This window comes from Phasianus colchicus, chromosome 12 (assembly GCF_987193195.1).
Source record: "Phasianus colchicus chromosome 12, bPhaCol1.hap1.1, whole genome shotgun sequence".
Classification (NCBI taxonomy): Eukaryota; Metazoa; Chordata; class Aves; order Galliformes; family Phasianidae; genus Phasianus; species Phasianus colchicus.
The window spans coordinates 1-20,250 of NC_143447.1; the positions used below are offsets into that span (position 1 = coordinate 1).

Consider the following 20,250-nt stretch of genomic DNA (forward strand, 5'->3'; position numbering starts at 1 on the left):
ATGCTCAGCTGCTGGCTGAGCAGCCTGAGAACCTCGGACCCCATCACACTTTACGTTTCAGCATTGTACAGTCACAAAGAACTTAGGATTCCTTTTTAGATATCATCAAACCAGCAAAGAGGGTTTTCCTGAGTGGAACCTTTAATGTGAAGTTACTACCAAGTATCACCCACCTGCTTTGCCTTTATCTTAAAAACAGTCTTCACCTCACCTAAGTGTGATGTCAGTCTGTATTTAAATACAGCAAAACACACAGCACTGATAAGCTCCCTGACAAACGCTGCAGAGCAGAAGCAGCCCAAAGGAAACTCTTCCAGCTGACTGCTCTCTGGGCAATTTCCAAAGCAGACATTCAAGTGATCTTTTCAGAGCACAGCAGCTCTCTTATCTATGGGAAACGTCCCACAAGGCCGTGACCAGCTATCCATTCTGCCAGACATAACACTTAAAATTAGCACACCGCTTTTCCTTGAGGAACCGTTGAGCCATTTACAGTTCTGAGCCATTTATCAGTGTTTTATTATTTCTTTTCATCTGGATAAAACAAGAGTCACTTTCTTTGAAGCCATGACAGGAGGCTGGACCATCACGGGAACAAAACCAGTAGGACACCTTTTGTTCTGCTGAAACTCAGGCACACAGCCCAGTGACTCCAAACCCCAACACAAATTTTTGATTGCCTGACTGCGTGTCCTAAGGACAAATTGTCCTCATGGACAGAGGCAGCACTACTGCCGTTTCAGATTCACGATGCAGATTTCTGGATGTAACGTGGTGACTCCTGATGTTGGTTATGAGCAGAAAATACACGACGTGTCTCCTGATGAGACTGTAGGGGTCTTGTCACACCCAAGTGACTCCTTGACTTTATAGTTCTACGATACTGTGATTCTGTGGTTCCATGATTTGTTCATTCTATGAGTCTAAGACCCCACGATTCTGAGATTTCAAAGATCTAAAAGTCATGGTCTTTGGGTTTTGCAGCAGTAAATGACAAGGAAACCCAGCTGCCACTGCCAGATTTTTATTCACTCCCGATCTCCTGCTTGGCAACAAGGGCGCTGAGTGGACACTGCCAGGGACGCGTGTCTTTGTTGCCCTGTATTCTGATGTCCCTGTCACCCACCTGCTTCTATGTGTCCCCCTGTCCTCATGTCACCACGATGTCCCCGTGTCACCATGATGTCCCCACTGTCCATGTCCCATTGGCCTCTCACTTCTCAGTGTCCCCAGATGTCATGTTCCTAGGGCCCCAAGGGATCGGTCTCTCACCTTGGTGCCTCACAGGACTTAAAAGGACTCTGGCATACCTACTTGGACAAATCCTTGATATAGGGACCATCTCCAGGTGGTCCTGGAAGACAGAAGGCAAGTACCAGATGCTTGATTTGGTGGCTTGGGGCTCGGTGCCATTGGGTTCCCAGCACTCAGTGCCTGTCCCCTGATCCACGGCTCCTTCCCATGCCCTGGGGCCGAAGTACGAGCTGGCTGCAAACCAGGCTCAGCCTGTGCCAGGGGACTCTGCCAAGCCCAGGGGCATTTGGGAAGTTATTCAAGAGTTAATTAACTACGGCTGAAAAAAGGACCTGGGCTCATGGTGGTTAGCCTTGCTGCCAACTCCTCTTCTCGAGTCCCCTCATCTCGCCTCACCTCCTGTCTTGTCTTGCCTTTTGTTTCGCCCCTTCTGGCGCCCCCTTCTGTCCTCCCCTCATCACATCTCACCTTTCATCTTGCCCTACCTGGTGTCCCCTTCTGGAATCCCTATCTGGTGTCATCTCATCTCACTTCTTATTGACCCCCTTCTGGTGTCCCATTCTGGCACCCCCTTCTCCCATCCCCTTCTCATCCCCCTTTGTCTCCCCTAGCCTTTTGTCTCACCTCTTTTGGATTCTCCTTCTGGCATCCCCTCATCTCACCTCACCTCTTTTGCCATCCTCTTCTGGCCTCCCCTTACCTCATCTCGCTTCTTGTCTTGCCCCTTCTGGCTTTTTTTTGTATTCCAGCAATACCAGAAGACATTCATTTTGTATTTTTTGTCACTGATGACACACTCCCTGGTGGTTCTCTCAGTCAGAAGGCAGCATCCAGAGATGCTGGAGGAATACGCTCTGAGGCACGTGATTTGATGTCCAGGAGCTGACCTCGATGCCCCTTGTCTCGTCTGAAGCTTCTCTCCTCCTACCCTGTGGGTTCTGTGATCCAGCAGGGACCATGCAGGGACACACACACAGCAGCAGTGGGAACCCAGAGTCCTTTCAGAGGAGATCCAATTCTGTCATGGCCTACTAACGGGGCAAAAAAGGTGACTCTCACATCCAGCGTGTTCTGATGGTAATAATGAAACTTAATGGTGCACGATTCCATGACTTGCACAAGGGGCAACGGGAAGGGAAGGGAAGAGAAAGAAACTGGTGGGAGATGCCACAAGGTAATGGAAGAGAAAGGAGACCAGGAGGAGACACCCCATGGGAAGGGAAGGGAAAGGATAGAAATGGGAGAGATGACATAAGGGAAGGGAAGGCATGGGAAGGCAACTGTGGGGAAATGCCGTATAGGAAGGGAGGGGGACAGGGGAAATCGTGTAAGGGAAGAGAAGGGAATGGGATTGGGACTGGGAGAATTTGCCACATGGGAAGGGAAGAGAAGGAAACCAGGGTGAGACATTACAAGGGAAGGGGACCAGGGGGAAAGGCTGGAACGAAAGGGAAGGGGACCGGTATGAGATGCCGCAAGGGAAGAGAAGGGAAGGAAACCGGGGTGATGATGCAAGGGAAGGGAAGGAGACCAGAGGGAGATGCGGGAAGGGAAGGGGACTGGGGGGAAACGCCGCAAGGGAGGGGAAGGGAAGGAAACTGGTGGGAGATGCTGCAAGGTAACGGCAGGGGACGGGAACGGGGCAGGGGAGAGACGCCGCAAGGGAGCTGAAGGGAAGGGGAGCGAGAAGAGAGCCGGCGGCGCCGGCGCTGACCAATGAGAGGGAGGCCGGTGGCGGGGCGGCGCCGGCGCTGACCAATGAGAGGCCGGGCCTTCGCCGTCGCCCCGCGCCGATGGCGGCCGGCTCAGCCTGCGTGCCGCCGTTCCCCACGGCTGAAGCGGCGGCCGGGCGAGGCTCAGAGCTGGCGGGCCTCTGCCCGGAGGGACCGCGTGCAGCACGGCAGGTTCGGCTGCTCAGTGTGCGAGGCCGGGAAAGCTCGCGGGCTGCGGCTCCAGGGCGGGCAGAGGAAGTCACAGCGCCGGTGCTGCTGGAACCCGCGTGCTGTCACGCTGCGTTTCCATGAGGACGGCGGGCCCTCCCCGAGGAGCCGAGGGCGGCTTTGCTGCTGTGTTCGTTACCCGATGAAGCCCGACGCAGAGGGGCTGGGCAGACAGTCTTGCTAAAGAGGCCCGTGCTAGAGCAGGATTGACAGCACGACTCCTTTCGTTCCCCTTGAGCCCTGGCCAGGCTGCGGGGAGAAAGCCACGAGGAGAAAGAGGGCAGCGGCTGTCCCCCCGCACCGCTCCGTACGTTGGTTTATTCCGTGCGAGAAAGGCTGGAGCTGCTTGCAGCGGCTCTGGACGCCTCACCGTGGGATGGATGCATTGCTGTGCAACTTGCCCATGGCTGGGAGAGGTTCTCCAGATCCTCATTGCAAACGGGGCTCCGCAGTGACTGCGGGTCTGGGTGATGGTAAAGTACTGGGGCAGTTGGTGAGGCACCTGAGCTCAGGTGGCAATGAGGGATCGGGAGGGGGAGGGGGCAGGCAGGTGGACCCCGGGGGTCAGAACGGGGGAGGCACAGACAGGAGGGGTGGAAGAGGACTACAGTGATCAGAATGGAGGAACTGAAAGGGGGAAAAAGGGGAGGGGAGGCGCAACCCCGGGGGTCACACAGAGCGACGGGGGAGGTTGTGGGCGACCAGAGGCAGGGGGAGGGGAGGAGGGCAGTGAAATACACGGGGTGGGGGAGGCGGGGAAACACAGGGCAGCTGCCCCCGCCGAGCGGAAGCCCCGAGCGCCACAGAGACCCCGCGGGGCCAACGCAGAGCGGCACGTGGCCCCCAGCCCCCTTAACCCCGGGGCCCCCCCCGGAACACCCACCTGTAGAAGCTGAGGCGGCGCTCGGAGCCCCGGGGTGTCCCGCCCCACTTCCGCCTCCTCCTCCTCCTCGGGTCGCGGGGCTGGTGACGTCACTCAGCGGGGACGGCGCGGCGCCACAGCGACGGCGCGGCGCACGCGCTGAGGCGCTGTCGCCATGGGGACGCCATCACGCATGCGCTGTCGCCGGGGGGGCGGCTTTACGCGCTGCCATGAGGGAGGGCGCGCCGTCTCCACGGCATCAGATGGAAAACGGCGCTTGGAGACTGCAGCTGCGGGGCAGCAGCTCAGCACAGCGCTGCCGATGACTGGAGCCGAACGAGGAGCGAAGGCGCTGGCCGGACTCCGTGCCGGGCTCGAACGCGCCTCGATCCGCGCGATCGCTCCCTCTCTTCCGGGGCTGCTCGGCTCAGCCAGGAGCCGCTCCCGGACACCGGGCGGGTCCCGCCTCTCGCGGTCAGCCGCCGCTTCTCGCAGCCGGGCAGCGCCTCGCCGCAACGACGGAGGACGGCTCGGTTCCTCCTCCGAGGGCAGCCGGATTCTGACGGGGGACGAACGTGCCCCCGCGCCGCCTTCCCCTGACCGCCCGGCGTCCCTGAGGCACGGGGAGGGCGGCGGCGGACCGCCGTTTTCCCCGCGCGGAGCCCCGCGGCTCCTCCATCCCGCCGTCGCCATCAGCATCTCCATGGCGGCGGCCCCGCGTCCGCAGCCGCCATTGGCGGAGAGCCCGCGCTCGGCCCCGCCTCCTCCGCTCTGCCATTGGTCGGTGCGCCGAACGGGGCGGGCGCTCCGCGCGGGGTCCTTTCTGTCCGCGGTCGCGCCGTCATTGCGACATCACCGCGCGCGTCCCCGTGGCCCCGGCCCCGCTGCCCTCGCGATGCCTGCCGTCGTGCGCCCGCTCCGCTTCCGGGCCCCGGCTGCGGCTGCGGGAGGAGAAGGGCGGGGATGTGGGGGACCTCAGCGGGGCCGGGCCCGCGCCGCCCCGTCCCGCTCCGTGCGGGCCTTGCTGGAGAGCGGCGAGCGCGGGCTGGCGGCCGCCGGCAGGTGGGGGAGCGGGGCGTCCGGGCGGGCGGCGCGGCCCGGCGGTGGCGTGGGGAACCCGCTGGAGACGAGCGGCTCCGGGGCACCTTGACGTTCCGCTCCAGGCGGTCGCGGTGCCGGCCCGAGGCCGGCGCTGTGCGGGGCGGGGCTGAGCGCGGGGCGATCGCCTCCTGCTCCTGCTGCCTTCGCTGCTGCCGGTAAAGCGGGCTTCTCGGCCGCCTGCACAAGGCGCGCTGCTGGCTCGCGTTCAGCCGAGCGTCGGCCCGCAGCTCCAGAGCCTTTTCCTCCACGCGGCCTTCCGGCCGCTCTGCCCCAAGCCTGCAGCGGTGCCTGGGCTTGTTGTGAACAAAGTGCGGGACCCGGCATTGAGTGGTGTTGAACCTCGTGCCGTTGGCATCAACCATCGATCGGCCTGTCTGTAGCCCTCTGCAGGGTCCTTAGGCAGATTATAGGAGGATGCCGTAGCTGAGGGGCGATGGGAGACAGGGAGGGGAGCATCCTGCCGTGCCACCGGCAGCCCGGGGACCACGTGCTGTGGGTGCCGGCACGGAGCTCCTCCATCCGTCAGCACGGGAGCTGCGGTTCTGGCTGCAGCGGCAGGAACTCAGCGCAGCCCTGCAGGGAGCGGTCCGGCAGCACGAGAAGAAGATGACGGCCATGGAGTGCGAGAGCCTCAGCAGCGTCTGCAGCCCGTGAGGAGCTGAGCGGGGCTGGGGAGAGGAAGCTGTGGGAGTCCTGGGGGGGGACGCGCAATGACAGCATCAGTGGCAGAATCATCTGCTTCCTCCTCTGCTCCTGATACCGTGCGCTGGTTTTCTTTGAGAAGCCAGTGCAGAACCAGACTCCACTGTCACATCTGTGGGGTTCCACAGAACACACAGACATGGGGTAAGTTTAGGTTGGATATCAGGACAAACTTCTCTACAGGAAGGTTCTTAAGCACTGGAATGGGCTGCCCAGGGAGGTGGTTGAGTCACCATCCCCAAACGTGTTTAAAAACCGTTTGGATGTGGTGCTCCGGGACATGATTTAGAGGAGGGTTGTTAGAGTTGGGGTACTTCAGGTTGTGGTTGGACTCGATGCTCTTGAAGGTCTTTTCCAACGTGAGCGATTCTGTGATTCTACAGGGACACAGTGTGTTGGATTGCTGTTTGTTGCAGAACACCAGCACAGGGCAGGACTGGGGACTGGGAAGATCACAGAAGATCACAGAAAAACCAAGGTTAGAGAAGACCTACAAGATCATCCAGTCCAACCGTCCACCTATCACCAATAGTTCTCACTAAACCATATCCCTCAACACGAAATCCGAACGTTCCTTGAACAACTCCAGGGTTGGTGACTCTACCACCTCCCTGGGCAGCCCATTCCACTGCCTGACCACTCTTTGAGAGAAGTAGTATTTCCTAACGTCCAGCCTAAATCTCCCCTGGTGCAGCTTGAAGCCATTCCCTCTAGTTCTGTCACCAGTTACACGAGAGAAGAGGCCGAAGCCCAGCTCACTACAGCCTCCCTTCAGGTAGTTATAGAGAGCAATAAGGTCTGCCCTGAGCCTCCTCTTCTCCACAATGAACACTCCCAGCTCCTTCATCCCCCACCCATCAGGCCTGTGCTCCAGACCCCTCACCAGCTGTGTTGCCCTTCTTGGAACACGCTTTGGGGGCATCCTCAGGTGCGTTCAGATGGTCCTGTAGTCTTCTGGAAGGGTCTGGAAATGTTCCTGAAGTGTCTTGGGGTGTCTAGTGGATCCTGGACTCATCCAGAAGGGTCTGGAGATGTCCCAGAGGGTTTGTTGGGGTGAGCAGAGGGTGCCCAGGGTTTCCTGGAGTGTTCCAGAGTTCTCGAATGGGGATTTTGAGGACAACCTCACATAGTGACACGTTCTTATGCTGCTTTGTCCCCATGGGATCGTCCCCAAAAATATCTGTTTCCATTAAAATAAATACTATGTCAATTTTGTTGTATTTTTTCGCCACTTCCTTTCAGAAATGGATGGTTCTCGCCAAATCTCCGTGCAAAGCTCCACAGAAACAACTCCCCACAGGCCACCAGGTGACACCAGAACAACCGTCAGCAGTGTCAGCACCGGGACAACCACCTGTCCCCGAAGTTCTCACTGTCACTGTAACCGTGGAACCTGGGGCCATACCAACCCGTCTACCTCGAGAGCCCCATCAGCATCCTACAGCTCCTGGAGCCTGGTGACGCTGTCACCCTGGCTGTCCATGACTGTCCGAAGCTGTCCCCCCTGCCTTGGTGGCACAACTGCAGCATGGTGACATCCTCATTGAAGAGGTGACGAGGAGGATTACAGGGAGGGAGCTGGGGACAGTTGGGGGACACATGGGGTGTGACATGGGGTTGGTGGTATCATCGTTGGTGGTACTATCATTGGGTGTCACCTTCACTGGATGCCATTGGGTGTCACTGAGTGTCACTGTCTTCAGGTGACACCATGACACAAGGTGACCTCGATGTGGAACAGCCATGACGCAGTGTCCCCATCCCTGGCTGTCACTGTTGTTATCGTCATCTGGTGTCACTATCACTTGTGTGTCACCATGTCTTGGAAGACACTATTCCCTGTACACTGAGCACCACACAGAGGGTGGGACTCGACTGTCATCCGGCCCCGCAAGCCCTGCGTTGTCACCATGCTGTCACTGAGCCTCTTGCTGTCCTTTGTCACCCCTCCAGGTCTGCCTACAGTCGGCCTCTTGTGAGGTTCAGATGTGCTATGTGGATCAGGCTTTGTTTTTAAAGTCCTCGGTGGCTGCTTGCTTTGTACTGCTGGCTGTTGTTTGATAGGAGCAAGAGAAGTCTTGTGTGCTAAGAAGAACCTGGTGGTGGAGGGGAAAAAAATCCTCAGGGTTTGGATGCTTCCGTGTGTTACGAGTGATGGTGATACCGCTGCTCGATCAGTTTGAGTGCATGAAACAAGTCTGCAATCTTTTATTAATGGAGTAATGTGAAGGGAGTCCTATGGATTTGAGAGTTGACTTTAAGTCTGTGGGCATTTTCCAGGAGCTGGGGTAAGGGATGAGGCAAGGAAAGTTGTGGTAAGAGGATGAGGTGTAGGAATAAGAACAGCTTCCATTGATATCAACTCCCGCGGTTACTTTTTGACTTGGAATGCATGCTTTTTTTAGTAAAGAACAAACTCATTGTGCAGCTTTTGAATGAATTCATTCACACCTGTTACTGTTTGGTGTTCTTCTCTACATGGAACTGCAATTGAAATGGAGACTCCTGGTCTGATTGCCAGCCCCCTCCCGCATGCTCAGATCAGCCAAGTTTGCAAGGCCTGGCTCTTGGTGCCCAGTTGTGCCCAAGGTCAGAGAGTTGGCTCTTCTCGGCTTTGAGATGTGTTTTCCAGTTGCATGTTGTGTTATTTCTGTTGCGTTGACCTCTTGAGCTGCAGCCCCAACTGGGGATCCAAGTAAACTAACACAGCAGGAATGGTTGAGGTATATGTGAACTTGGATTGGAAATGCAATGCCAAGGACTGCACAAATGTGGGACAGTTCTGTCAGTGTAAGGAAAGGCATCTGCTGGCTGAGTGCTTTGCTGGGTGGGCATCACCCTGCTGAAGAGTAGGCAGCTGTTGTCTTTGCAGACAGCCACATCCATGGGGATTGGAAAGCTTTTTCTGCCTTCCAGCTCTTGGCTGTTGATCTGAGAGCGGAGGTTCTTGCCTGGAAAGAACCACCAGCAGAAAGGATCCCATGCATGGCTTCTGAGCCCTTTCAGATAAACCAGCTGGATTAACGTGGCCTGTGACCTTGGTTTGGAGTTAATCCAGCAGGCTTTGCCCAAAGCAGAATGACCTGTGGGCACAGCGTCCAGCAGGTAGAAGTGACCAACAGCTGGAGACAGCAGCAGCTTGAGCAGCGCTCTTGAGGGAAATCCTCACTGGGAACAAAGGCCCAGAAGAAGAGAGTAGCTTGTCCCTGTGTTCACATAGTAAGGTTTTCCTTTCTCACCTGACTGTTACCTCTCAGGTGGTGCCTACAGCTGTGTGATGTGCTCTGCAGGAATTGCTAATGTTTTGCATTTAACCTTGTCTTTCATCTTCTTTTAAAGCTTAGAGGCAACCTTAATTTCTACAGTCCTGAGCTTTGTGCCACAAGAGCTCTCCAGTTTCTACCTGTGATGTGAGACTGTATTGTGTCTACTCTATGTCAGGCTCTTCTTCTCTTTTCATTTTAAGCTAGGAAAATTCATTTCTGGGCCAGGAGAAGAAGAAATGCAACAATCTTCCCTGCACTGCTCAGTTTGCCTGAGTTGCCAAGTGCTCCTCATTTTTCTTGTATCCTTCAATTCCAAGTTCATATTTTCCCAAAAACAAAAGAATTCAAAAGTAACCACCTACAGTTAAGTAAGCGATTTCAGTATTTATTTCTGATTGTGGCAATTACTTCAGTTCAGAAGTCATACTTAATTTTAACAAAGTTTGCAGTTGTAGCTGACTTCCCAAGGCTGCAGCACATGGTGGTGGCACAGCCTTGGGCTTCTGCATTTGTGCTAATCCTCTGTCTTGCAGGTCAGCTGGTGCTAGAAGTGGACGGCATCCCAGTGTGAATGAAGGTTTGTGTAGGAGCAGCTGCTGATGGGAGGAAGGAAGTGCAGGCTAATGGACTCTGAAGCATCTCCCAGTACGGTACCAGGGGAGGCAGTAGTGATGTTGGGGGGCAGTTGCAGAAGAACACGAGGAGCTCCTCAGCAGGAAGCTACAAACCCTGCAGAAAGCTGCAGGAGACTCAGAGCACGTGTGGATGCCCAGGAGGAAATGGAGGCCCAGTATTTGAGCAGCGCCTGGCCATGGAGTGCTTTCCAGTCCAAATGCTTAAAGCCACAGTCCAGTTAGAGAGGCTGACACACGTCCTGGGGCCTAAAGATGCTGCTAGAGAAGCCAGGACTGGCCCTGAGGCCTAAAAACAGAGCCAGAGAGACTGGCAGTGGCCACAGGACCTGAAGCCACAGCCAGAGTGGCCAGCACCAACTCTGGGGCATAAAGCCACAGCCCCAGCCAGAGAGGCTGGCACAAGTCCTGGGGTATAAAGCCACAGCCAGAGAGGTCTGCGCTGGCCCTGAAGTCTGAAGCTCCAGCCAGAGAGCCCAGCACCAGCCCTGGGCCATAATGCCACAGTTATAGCCACAGAGGCCAGCACCAGACCAGATGGGGCTTAAAGCCACATCTACAGCCGAACAGGCTGGCACCAGCTGTGGAGCCTAAAGCCAAATCCTGAAAGGTCGGCACCAGCCCCTGCGCCTGAAGCACAGCCAGAGAAGCCGGAACCAGGCCAAGGGCCTAAAGACAAAGCCACAGCTGGAGAGGCCTGCACTGGCCCCAGGTCCTAAAGCCACAACCACAGCCAGAGAGGCTGGCACCACTGCTGTGGCCTAAAGCCGAAGCTGGAGAAGCCGGCACTGTCCCCAGGACTTCAATCCACAGCCTGAAAGGCTGACACCGGCTCCAGGGCCTAAAGCCAGGCACAAGAGGCCAGCACCAGCTTCGGGTCTAAACCACAGCCACAAAGGCCTACGCCGGCCCCGGGGCCTGAAGGTGCAGCCACAGCCCGAGAGGCCGGAACCAGGCCAAGGGCCTAAAGCCACATCTGCAGCCCGAGAGGCCGGCACCAGCCCTGGGGCCCAAAGCCAGAGGCACAGGCCAGTTCCGGCCCCAGGGCACACAGATGTGCCTTCCTATTGGTTTCTACTGATTCCTATAGGACTCCATTGACCACTCTGAGGCCATACTGGTCCTTACTGGTTTTTACTTAGCCATACTGGACTTTTCTGGTCTATACTGGTGTGCACTCCTCCCAGTTCCTACTAGTTCCTCTGGGACTCTACTGACCACAACGAGGCCATATTGAGTTTTTATTGGGCTGCATAAGAGTCATGTTCACTTCTCTGTTGCTTTACTTCAATTAACCCCCATTCAGTTAACCCCATTCACCCCACTGGGTGACCCTGGTGTTGATTTCCTAAAATTTGGATCTAGGAGATCAAGGCAGTTGAAGAACGAGTGAAGCCAGCTCCTTCTAAGAGCGAAGGAGGTTCCTGTGGAGAGAACCCTCAGACCTTGCAAGTCTTCCTCTGACACTTCAGCCATCATGGCTCAGCAAGGAGATGACCGTGGTTCTAATTCCTGCTCTGTGAGAGGAAAAGTATGGCTGGGTTTCCTTTGCTTGATGTTTCTTTCTTTTTCCCATGTTTAAGGGAAGGGGTGGAGCAGGAGGAGCCCTACTGGTCCTTTGTCACCTCAAAAACCACTTGGATTTTGCGCTCCCTGCTGACAGTCTGGGCTAATGACGTGGACATGGCTTAGGCTGTATTTTCCCTTAGTGATAATTAATCTCTCAGCACTCTGATAATCTATCTCTGGCACAATCTGGAACCTCTCTGCAAACCTTGGCTGCCCGTTCCCACTGACGTTTCTTCCTTTCTCTCCCCAGAAGCAGCGCGGCGCGGTTCCCTGTGTTTGGGAGCAGCAGCCAGCAGGCTGCCGGAGATCCAACCGCATCTTGCAGCGCGCAGAGGGACGCGATGGGAACAGAGCGTCCTTACTGCCACGCAAAAGTGAGTTTCTTGAGGCCTCTGTTATGAAGGATGGAGGAATGAATTTTGAGTATTACTTCTGAGTGGGTGTAGTGCTGCAGGGGATGTCAAATAAGCCACTGTGGAAGTGTTGGAGAGACCGACAGCGGCAGTTGGTGGCAGCAGTGAGGCAGAAGTCTGCATATAAATGCTTAGAGTCGAGTGAATTCCTTTTAGAGCCACAAAATGTGTCTCAACTTTTGCACCTGATAGTGTTTTGTTTGGTGATGCACCTCTGCTCTGTCAAATGTAGAGCTGTCAGGGAGGCTGGGGTTCTTCTGCTGTCATCTGAGCAAGAATGAGACTTTTGGTTTTTTGTTGTTTTGGGGATGGATTTTGTCTGACAGGACAATACTTCTACAGGCTACTGGTTTCTGTTAAATCAGCAAATTGTATTTTGTTGTAGGGACGGAGCCTGCGCGTCTGTGGAATGGTGCTGGGCAAGGGGGGAAGCGGAAAGCCTCCGCAGGTAAGCAGCTCTTGTGAGCTGTGGTGTGGGTACCTGCCTCTAAATAGGGCTGCATGCAGGGCTGTGTGTGATGGAGAGGAAAGGACACTGCAGATCTGTGTTGACTGCAGAAATGGCACAGTGTTGAATCAGCAGAAAGGCAAATGGAAGAAACTATGCTTGAAGACCAGAAATTTGTGTCTGACTGTGCTAAAGTCTTCCTCCAAAGAGATGCTCTTCATGTCTTTCTTGTTTCCTTTCTGTCAGAAGCTGATGCCAGTGGCCTTCCTCTGAAGCGCAGCCTTGCAGAAAGGCAGGGGGAAGCTACAGACCATGACATGGCACCCAAGAGAGGTACAGACGCACAACAGGCATCTGGGTTTGGTGCACTGTCTTTCTAACTAGGCTTTCTGTCTGTTCTTCCTGGGACTGTTCTCACTGCGTGTTGCTTGGGGTCTTAATCCCCGGGACTTATAGTTACCTTTCCTGTGCTGATTTGAAATACAAACCCACAGTTCATCCACGATTCTAAGATCCGTGACTGTGAACACTGCAGATGAGATGTGCTAGCATTGTGACCCATTTTGCAGACCGAAAGTAGTATTGGACTCTTGTTATATCTTCTTGCTTCTTCTTTCTTGCCAGAGATAGGTGCTGAGCCCAATGGAAAGATCTACACGAAAGCGGTGCAGGAAGTCCTTTCTGAGAGAGCTCATCTCCATGCTGGAGGGCTTCCTACAACAGCAGGTCCCAGCTCAGGGAGAAGACCTTCCCCTGCAACGTGCCCCCGCTCTGTCTCCAAGTCCCTGGCTGAATGTAAACGCAAGGGCTTGGAAGAAGAGCAGCAAACAGCAGCGCAGTTGCCTGCTACCAAAAGAGCGAGGGGTCAGAGCGGAGACAGCGTGCCGGCTCCAGCAGCACAGCCTGGGCCTGCTGCAGCACGGAGCTCCAAGCTAAGAGGTAAGAAGGTGCTGTGGTACCCACCCTGTAGGGTAGGTGCTGCCCTTATCAAGCACACTGAAGTTGCATAGGGTTTGCTTTGCTTTTTCCTTCTCTGCAGAGGGGAAAAGAGTTGAAGCCTACAAAGTCCAAAGGCAGTGAGGTGCCACAGTATGTAACCCCGACTCCATTAACTCCATGGTAGTCTTCTGCACCTTTCCACTGGAAATGTCATTCACTGAGAGGCTTCCAATTTCCTTTGTCTTTTTTCTGCCATCTGTTTTTATGGTACCCATGTTTCTGCAGTTTTGCTGCTGACAGAACGAATTCAGTTTTATTCTTGCTTTATAGCAAGAAGACAACGAAAAGAGAGAAGAGTGGAATTGAAGAAGGCTTCTCTGAGAGCTGCCGCTGCACGTGCAGAGGTGAGTCCTTGGTGAGCACAGACACGGCTCTTGTTGTTCTCAGTGCCTCTGCCTGTCAGACATGAAAGATATTGCAGAATCCCAAGGCAAGCAATGTAATAGAAAAACACCCAGCTGTATGTTTAAGGAAATCACACTGTCAGTGACAGCTGCCTAGGGGAGCTTGGATGCCTTCCTCTGGCTTGAGAAGGACACTGTTGGTAACGGCTGGAGGGTTTTTCTGTGATAAAGAGCCTTGCCATGTCGGGCACTGCGACCTTTGGGACCTCGTTCCCCCAGCAGAGCATGAATCTTACCATAGGCAGCGTGTTATGGGAAGGAATGTCAGTGACCTGAATGGCAGGAACGTGCTGGGCTGCATGGGGCCGTTCTGGAAGGTTTACTGATCAGACTTTCTTAATGAGATCGCCCTAGATTGTTTCTGTCCTATCTCTATACTTGCCTTATTTCTTTCCAGTCATCCGCAATGAACACCCTTGTGGAGATGATGCAGAAGCTGCAGCTGAAGGACTGAGAGGAAGAGCATCAGAAGGCAGCGGCTGCAGCACGCAGAGTTACAGGGCAGCGTTCTGAGTGCCACCCAACTTGGCACTCCATGTTTGGTTGTAGTCAATAAAAAATAGTCACAATTAGAGATTGACAAAGAGCGCATGGCCTGATTTGTCCAGTGCCATTCCATGAGCTGCTGCACTACTGCTGGTCCAGAGTAGAAACTATGCAGCTTCGGACCACCAAGCTGCCATCCTGGCATTGTTCTTCTTGGAGGCAGTGGAACTTGGAGGTTCTCCTGCTGTTGCTGACACCTGACGTTGCCTAGGGAGGACTTGGCCACTGCACTCTGCTTCACCCCCTGTGCCACACACACGTGTGCAGCCCACCACCCTTCCACCTGCCATGCAAACGCACCATCCCATCTTGCACACTTCAGCCACATGGCTTTCCTCCTCCTCCCCCCACCAGATCCCATTCCTGCTTCCCCTTCCCCACCCCGCCCCCCCATTGCTTTGGCCCCAGTAGCGTGCCACCCCCCGTAGCCCTCCAGTTTGCATGAGGCTTTGCTTCCTTCGTGCACAACCCCTCCATTGCTGTGCCCCTTGTTGCAGCCTTCTTTTGCAGCACCATTTAGCGATTTCACAGAATCACAGAATTGCCAGGGTTGGAAGGGACCTCAAGGATCATGAATCTCCAACCCCCCTGCCACACGCAGGGCCACCAACCATTCCACCTAATGCTAGACCAGACTGCCCAGGGCCCCATCCAATCTGGCTTTGAACACCTCCAGGGACGGGGCATCCACAACCTCCCTGGGCAGCATGTTCCAGTACCTCACCACTCTCTCTGTAAAGAATTTCCCCCTGATGTCCAACCTAAATCTCCCTTCCCTCAGCTTAAAACCATTTCCCCTTGTCCTGCTGTCACTCACCCTTTCAAAGAGTTGATTCCCCTCCTCTTTGTAGGCTCCCTTTAGGTACTGAAAGGCTGCAATGAGGTCACCCCGCAGCCTTCTTTTCTCCAGGCTGAACAAGCCCAGCTCTTTCAGCCTGTCCTCGTAGGGGAGGTGCTCCAGTCCCCTGATCATCTTCGTGGCCCTCCTCTGGACCCTCTCCAACAGCTCCCTGTCTTTCTTGTACTGGGGGCTCCAGACCTGGACGCAGTATTCCAGATGGGGCCTCACAAGAGCAGAGTAGAGGGGAACAATCACCTCTCTGTCCCTGCTGGCCACCCCTCTTCTGATGGAGCCCAGGATACCATTTGCCTTCCGAGCCACAAGGGCACACTGCTGGCTCATGTTAAGTTTTTCATCTATCAAGACCCCCAGGTCCTTCTCCACGGGGCTGCTCTCAAGGACCTCTCCTTCCAATCTGTAGGGATGCTTGGGATTCCTCCGGCCCAAGTGCAAAACTCTGCACTTTGCCGTGTTGAACCTCATCAGGTTCACCCGGGCCCACCTTTCTAGCCTCTCGAGGTCCCTCTGAATGGCATCCTGTCCTTCAACCGTGTCAACCACACCACTCAGCTTGGTGTCGTCAGCAAACTTGCTGAGGGTGCACTCGATTTCGTCATCGATGTCATTGATAAAGATGTTAAAGAGCACCAGTCCCAAGACAGACCCCTGGGGGACGCCGCTCGTTACCGGCCTCCACCTGGACATGGAGCCATTGATGACCACCCTCTGTCTGCGGCCTTTCAACCAGTTTCTTATCCATCGAGTGGTCCACCCATCAAATCCACATCCCTCCAGTTTGGAGAGAAGGATGTGGTGGGGGACCATGTCAAAGGCCTTGCTCAAGTCCAGGTAAATGACATCGGTCGCCTTTCCCTTGTCCACCGATGCCGTCACTCCATCATAAAAGGCCACCAGACTGGCCAAGCATGACCTTCCTCTGGTGAAGCCGTGCTGGCTGTCACGGATCACACGCCCTTTCCTCATGTGATCAAGCATGTCATCCAGGATGATCTGTTCCATGATCTTCCCAGGCACAGAGGTGAGACTCACTGGCCTGTAGTTCCCGGGGTCCTCCTTGCTCCCTTTCTTGTAAATGGGAGTGACGTGACCCTTCCTCCAGTCATCTGGGACCACACCAGACAGCCATGACTTCTCAAATATGATGGAGAGCGGCTCGGCAACCACCTCAGCCAGCTCCTTCAGAACCCTGGGATGCACGCCATCCGGCCCCATAGACTTGTACACATTCAATCTCATGAGGCGGTCTCGGACCTGCTCTGTCCTCACAGCGGGGGGGGATTTACCACCCCAGTCCCCACCCAGAGGTGTAGGGATGCAGGGCTCAGGGACGGAAGGAGTACTGGAGTCCTGGCTGCAAGTGAAGACCGAGGCAAAGAACTCATTCAGTACCTCGGCCTTCTCTTCGTCTGTTGAAACCAGTTCTCCTTTTACATTTACCAAAGGAGGTACACTCGCTTTGGCCTGTCTCTTCTGGCTAATGTACCTATAGAAAGTCTTCCTGTTGTTTTTCACGTCCCTCGCCAAGTTCAGTTCCACCTGCGCCTTGGCTTTCCTGATCCCACATCTGCAAGTCCGGACAACATCCCTGTATTCTTCCCAGGTGGCACGTCCTTGTTTCCAGAGTTTGTACACACCTTTCTTCGCCCTCAGCTCCCTCAGCAGGTCCTTACTGAGCCACGCCGGCATCCTCCCTCCTCTGCCCGCTTTCTTGTTCAGTGGGACAGAGAGTTCTTGCGCTCTTAGGAAGGCGTCCTTGAAGAGTAACCAGCTCTCTTCAGCATTTTTGTTTTTAAAGAGAGCATCCCAGGGGATCTCGGCCAACAGTCCATTGAACAGCTTAAAGTTTGCTCTCCCAAAGTTCAGGGTCCTGATGCCACTCTTCACCAGGCCCACAGTTCTCGAGATCACAAACTCAACCAGAGCGTGGTCACTGCAACCCAGGCTGCCTCCAACCTTAACACCATTAATTATTTCCTCCACATTGGTGAGCAGCAGGTCCAGCAGCGCTTCACCTCTGGTCGGTCTGTCCAACACCTGGACCAGAAAGTTATCATCAACACATTCCAGGAGCCTCCTGACCTCTTGCAACTCGCCATGTGATCTATCCAGGAGATATCCGGATGGTTGAAGTCCCCCATCAGGACAAGAGCCCGTGAGCACGAAGCCTCCCGCATCTGAAGAAAGAAAGCCTCGTCAACAGTCTCCCCTTGATCAGGTGGCCTATAGTATACTCCTATCACCAGCTGGCCTTTGTTAGACCCATTCCTAATTCTAACCCACAGGCTCTCAACCTGATCATGACTGTTTCTCAGAGGAAGCTCCTCACAGTCTATCCACTCTTTGACATAGAGGGCTACTCCCCCACCCTTCCTACCTAGCCTCTCTCTTCTAAAGAGCTGATAGCCCTCAATGGTGGTATTCCAGTTATGGGAACCATCCCACCACGTTTCCGTGATAGCAACAAGGTCGTAATTTTCTAAGCACATCACGGTTTCCAACTCATCCTGCTTGTTTCCCAGGCTGCGTGCATTAGTATAAAGGCACTTCAGCTCGGCTTTCCGTCGCACCGCCTTTATAGATGGTCTAGGTTCCCCTAGAACAGCAGCATCACCAGCACCCCCCTGCCCCAGTCCATCCCTTCGTACTTGACTGTCGTCGCCCAGCAGGTTCGGTACGAGCCCTGGAATGACCCGCTCAAGCTCGACATCCCTGATTTTGCTCCCTTCCCCCTTCATACCTAGTTTAAAGACCTGTCAATGAGTCCTGCTAGTTCCTCAGCTAAGATCCTCCTCCCCCTCAGAGACAGACTACTTTCATTTGCTGCCATCATGCCAGGTGCTGAGTAAGTTTCCCCATGGTCGAAAAACCCAAAATCCCTGGATTTGCACCAACTTTTGAGCCATTTATTTATGAGGTGTGTTTTTTGGTATCTCTCGGTATCCCGCCCTGCCACTGAAGGTATGGAAGAAAACACCACCTGCACACCCGCTCCCTCGACTACCCACCCCAGTCCCCTGAAGTCTTTCTTGATAGCTCTGAGACTTCTCTCTGCAACTTCGTCACTGCCAGCCTGGATTATCAATAACGGGTAATAATCGGAAGGGCGAATCAGACCAGGAAGTCTCCTAGAAATGTCTCTGACCCGTGCCCCAGGGAGGCAGCACACCTCCCTGCGGGTAGGGTCAGGCCGACATATAGGACCTTCCGTTCCTCTCAGCAGGGAGTCTCCTACAACAACCACCCTTCTGTCCTTCCGGGCAGAGGCAGTCTTGAGGAGTGGGGCCAAGTGCTTTTCCCAAGGCAACCTCACAGGCTGACCTCCCCCTACATCCCCACTCACCTCTCCCTCGAGTTCCAGGGCCTCAAACCTATTACTCAGAGGCTACTGGGGAGCCGAGGATGGTCGGGATGGGGGACGCCTACTTTGTCGAGCCGGTATATTTTCCCCCCTACTAAAAGTACAGTTAGCTCAGAAATCCATATTGTTTTCAATTAGCATTTTTAATTAAAACACAGCCTTGCAGCCAGTGCTGTGAATCTTTATCACTGGACTGTGAGCTACTCCTGGCAGTGAATTCTCTCTCTGTACCATTGGTTTTGTAGCAGTCATTGTTACCTTTGCCTCAATATCCCTCTGGGTTCTCTGTATGTGTCCCTTTCTGGAATCTTACTTCTCATTGGTAAACCCCCTCACAACCTTTCCGCTTTGCTTTTGTGTATGGAACATCTTATAATCTTACGTGGGTTAGAGTCTGATTCTGCAAATCAGCAGAGAGGATGGAGCCAGGCTGCACCCAGCGCTGCAGAGCAGCAGGACCAGAGGCTCACGCTGCAGCACAGCAGGTTCCCGTGCAAAGCTGCCACCACCACGCTGCTTCTCTCTGCTTGCACTGGGCATGCTGCAGAGCACGTGCAGACAGTGCATGCCAGAATCCCCCAGTTTCCCTCTTCCACCCTTTCTCCAACTCCAGACCCTCTCTTCACCTCACAGAAGCCCCATTCACACCTTTCCCCCTGTAGATTCCCCACAACCCCCCTACCCACCCTCAGACTTTCTTTCCACCTCTAGAAGCCTACTAACCCCTTTCTTCCTCCCACAACCTCTCCTATCCACCCCTGGAGTAATGCAGAAGAATCTGGAGATGTCCTAGAGTGGTTTGGGGCATGCAGGGGGTCCCCAGGTGGGTCCAGGGGGTCCTTGGATTCATCCAGAAGGGTCTGGAGATGTCCAAGTGGGGTCTTGAGGGTGTCCAGGGGGTCTCCAGGATAGTCCTGGGGATCCCTTGAAGGATCTGGAAGCTCCCAGGATGGGCTCAGGAGCTCCAAGGAGCCACTGGGATGATCTGGAGATGTCCCACCAGTAAAGTCTGGTACGGGCCTCGTGTGGTCCTGGAGTCATCCAGAAGGATCTGGGGATGTCCCAGTGAGAACTTGGAGGGTCCAGGGGATCCTCATGTTGATCCAGGGAGTCCTTGGACTCATCCTGTGGGGTCTGCAATGTCCCAGAATGATGCTGTGGGGTCCAGGGGGTTTTCAGGTAGGTTCAGAGGGTCCTGTTGTCTTCTGGAAGGGTCTGGAGATGTCTCAGAGATGTCCGGGGGTGTCTAGCAGGGTTCTGGACTCACCTAGAAGGGTGTGGATCTGTCCCAGAGGGATGTTGGGGTGACCAGAGGGTCTCTAGTGGATCCTGGTGTGCTGTCACTGAGCCTCTTGCTGTCCTTTGTCACCCCTCCAGGCCTGCCTACAGCCAGACTGAGTGACACCGGAGCCCTCTGGTGCCCATCATCGTCTGTCACGAGGACGGGGACACGCATGGTGGTGAACTCTGTGCCACCACCAGAAGAGACTGCATGTGACATCAGCGTGGCACAGCCATGGCACGGTGTCATAGTCATTGTGCATCGTTTTGGCAGCTGGCGTCGGGTGTCACCGTCATGAGGGGGGACAGAAGGACCCCGTGGGGACATTGCGCCAAAGCTGGGGACACCTTCCTGGCACCCTGGTGGTGTCACATCCCGGAGTTGGGGACACCCCCACCGTCTCAGACCCCAGAGTTGGGGACACACCCCTAAGGGGACCCCATCTGTGCCCTCCCCCACAGACCACATTGTTTCCATGGGGCGGGGGTGACCCCCCTTACCTTTGTAATTAAGGTTTATTTTTTGGCACGTCGTAGCGCCGACGCTCCTGAAGACGAATGAGCCGGTTCCTCAGGAGGTGACAATCCAAGAGGACGCTCTCTGGCACGCAGC

At 54.9% G+C, this 20,250-nt stretch overlaps 1 protein-coding gene across 5 annotated transcripts; it reads left to right on the top strand.

Moving 5' to 3' along the window:
- The first annotated feature begins 5,073 nt into the window (after positions 1–5,073).
- On the top strand, positions 5,074–14,174 carry LOC116241534 (zinc finger CCCH domain-containing protein 11A-like). 5 transcript variants are annotated; one of them, XR_016470226.1, is made up of 8 exons: positions 5,076–11,288; positions 11,577–11,700; positions 12,125–12,187; positions 12,434–12,520; positions 12,812–13,126; positions 13,227–13,276; positions 13,457–13,530; positions 13,988–14,044. XR_016470226.1 is itself a non-coding variant. In XM_090148553.1 (8 exons), exons 2-8 carry the CDS (start codon positions 11,235–11,237, stop codon positions 14,042–14,044), a joined length of 774 nt encoding a protein of 257 aa, XP_090004679.1. In that variant the 5' UTR covers positions 5,104–7,410; positions 9,659–11,234; the 3' UTR covers positions 14,045–14,174. The 5 variants fall into 5 exon arrangements, 4 of the variants coding, with proteins under 4 accessions (XP_090004681.1, XP_090004679.1, XP_090004680.1 ...); XM_090148553.1 differs by lacking the exon at positions 13,227–13,276 and having other exon boundaries at positions 5,104–7,410; positions 9,659–11,288; positions 13,988–14,174; XM_090148554.1 differs by lacking the exon at positions 13,227–13,276 and having other exon boundaries at positions 5,104–6,003; positions 7,102–11,288; positions 13,988–14,174.
- The last annotated feature ends 6,076 nt before the right edge of the window (positions 14,175–20,250 follow it).

Bases quoted from the DNA above. Each gene is read 5' to 3' on its own strand.
- LOC116241534 (XM_090148552.1), top strand. From the start codon at position 11,235: ATGGCTCAGCAAGGAGATGACCGTGGTTCTAATTCCTGCTCTGTGAGA. The intron at 13,127-13,456 runs GTAAGAAGGTGC...CTTGCTTTATAG, and splicing joins ACGGAGCTCCAAGCTAAGAG to CAAGAAGACAACGAAAAGAG. The intron at 13,531-13,987 runs GTGAGTCCTTGG...ATTTCTTTCCAG, and splicing joins CTGCCGCTGCACGTGCAGAG to TCATCCGCAATGAACACCCT.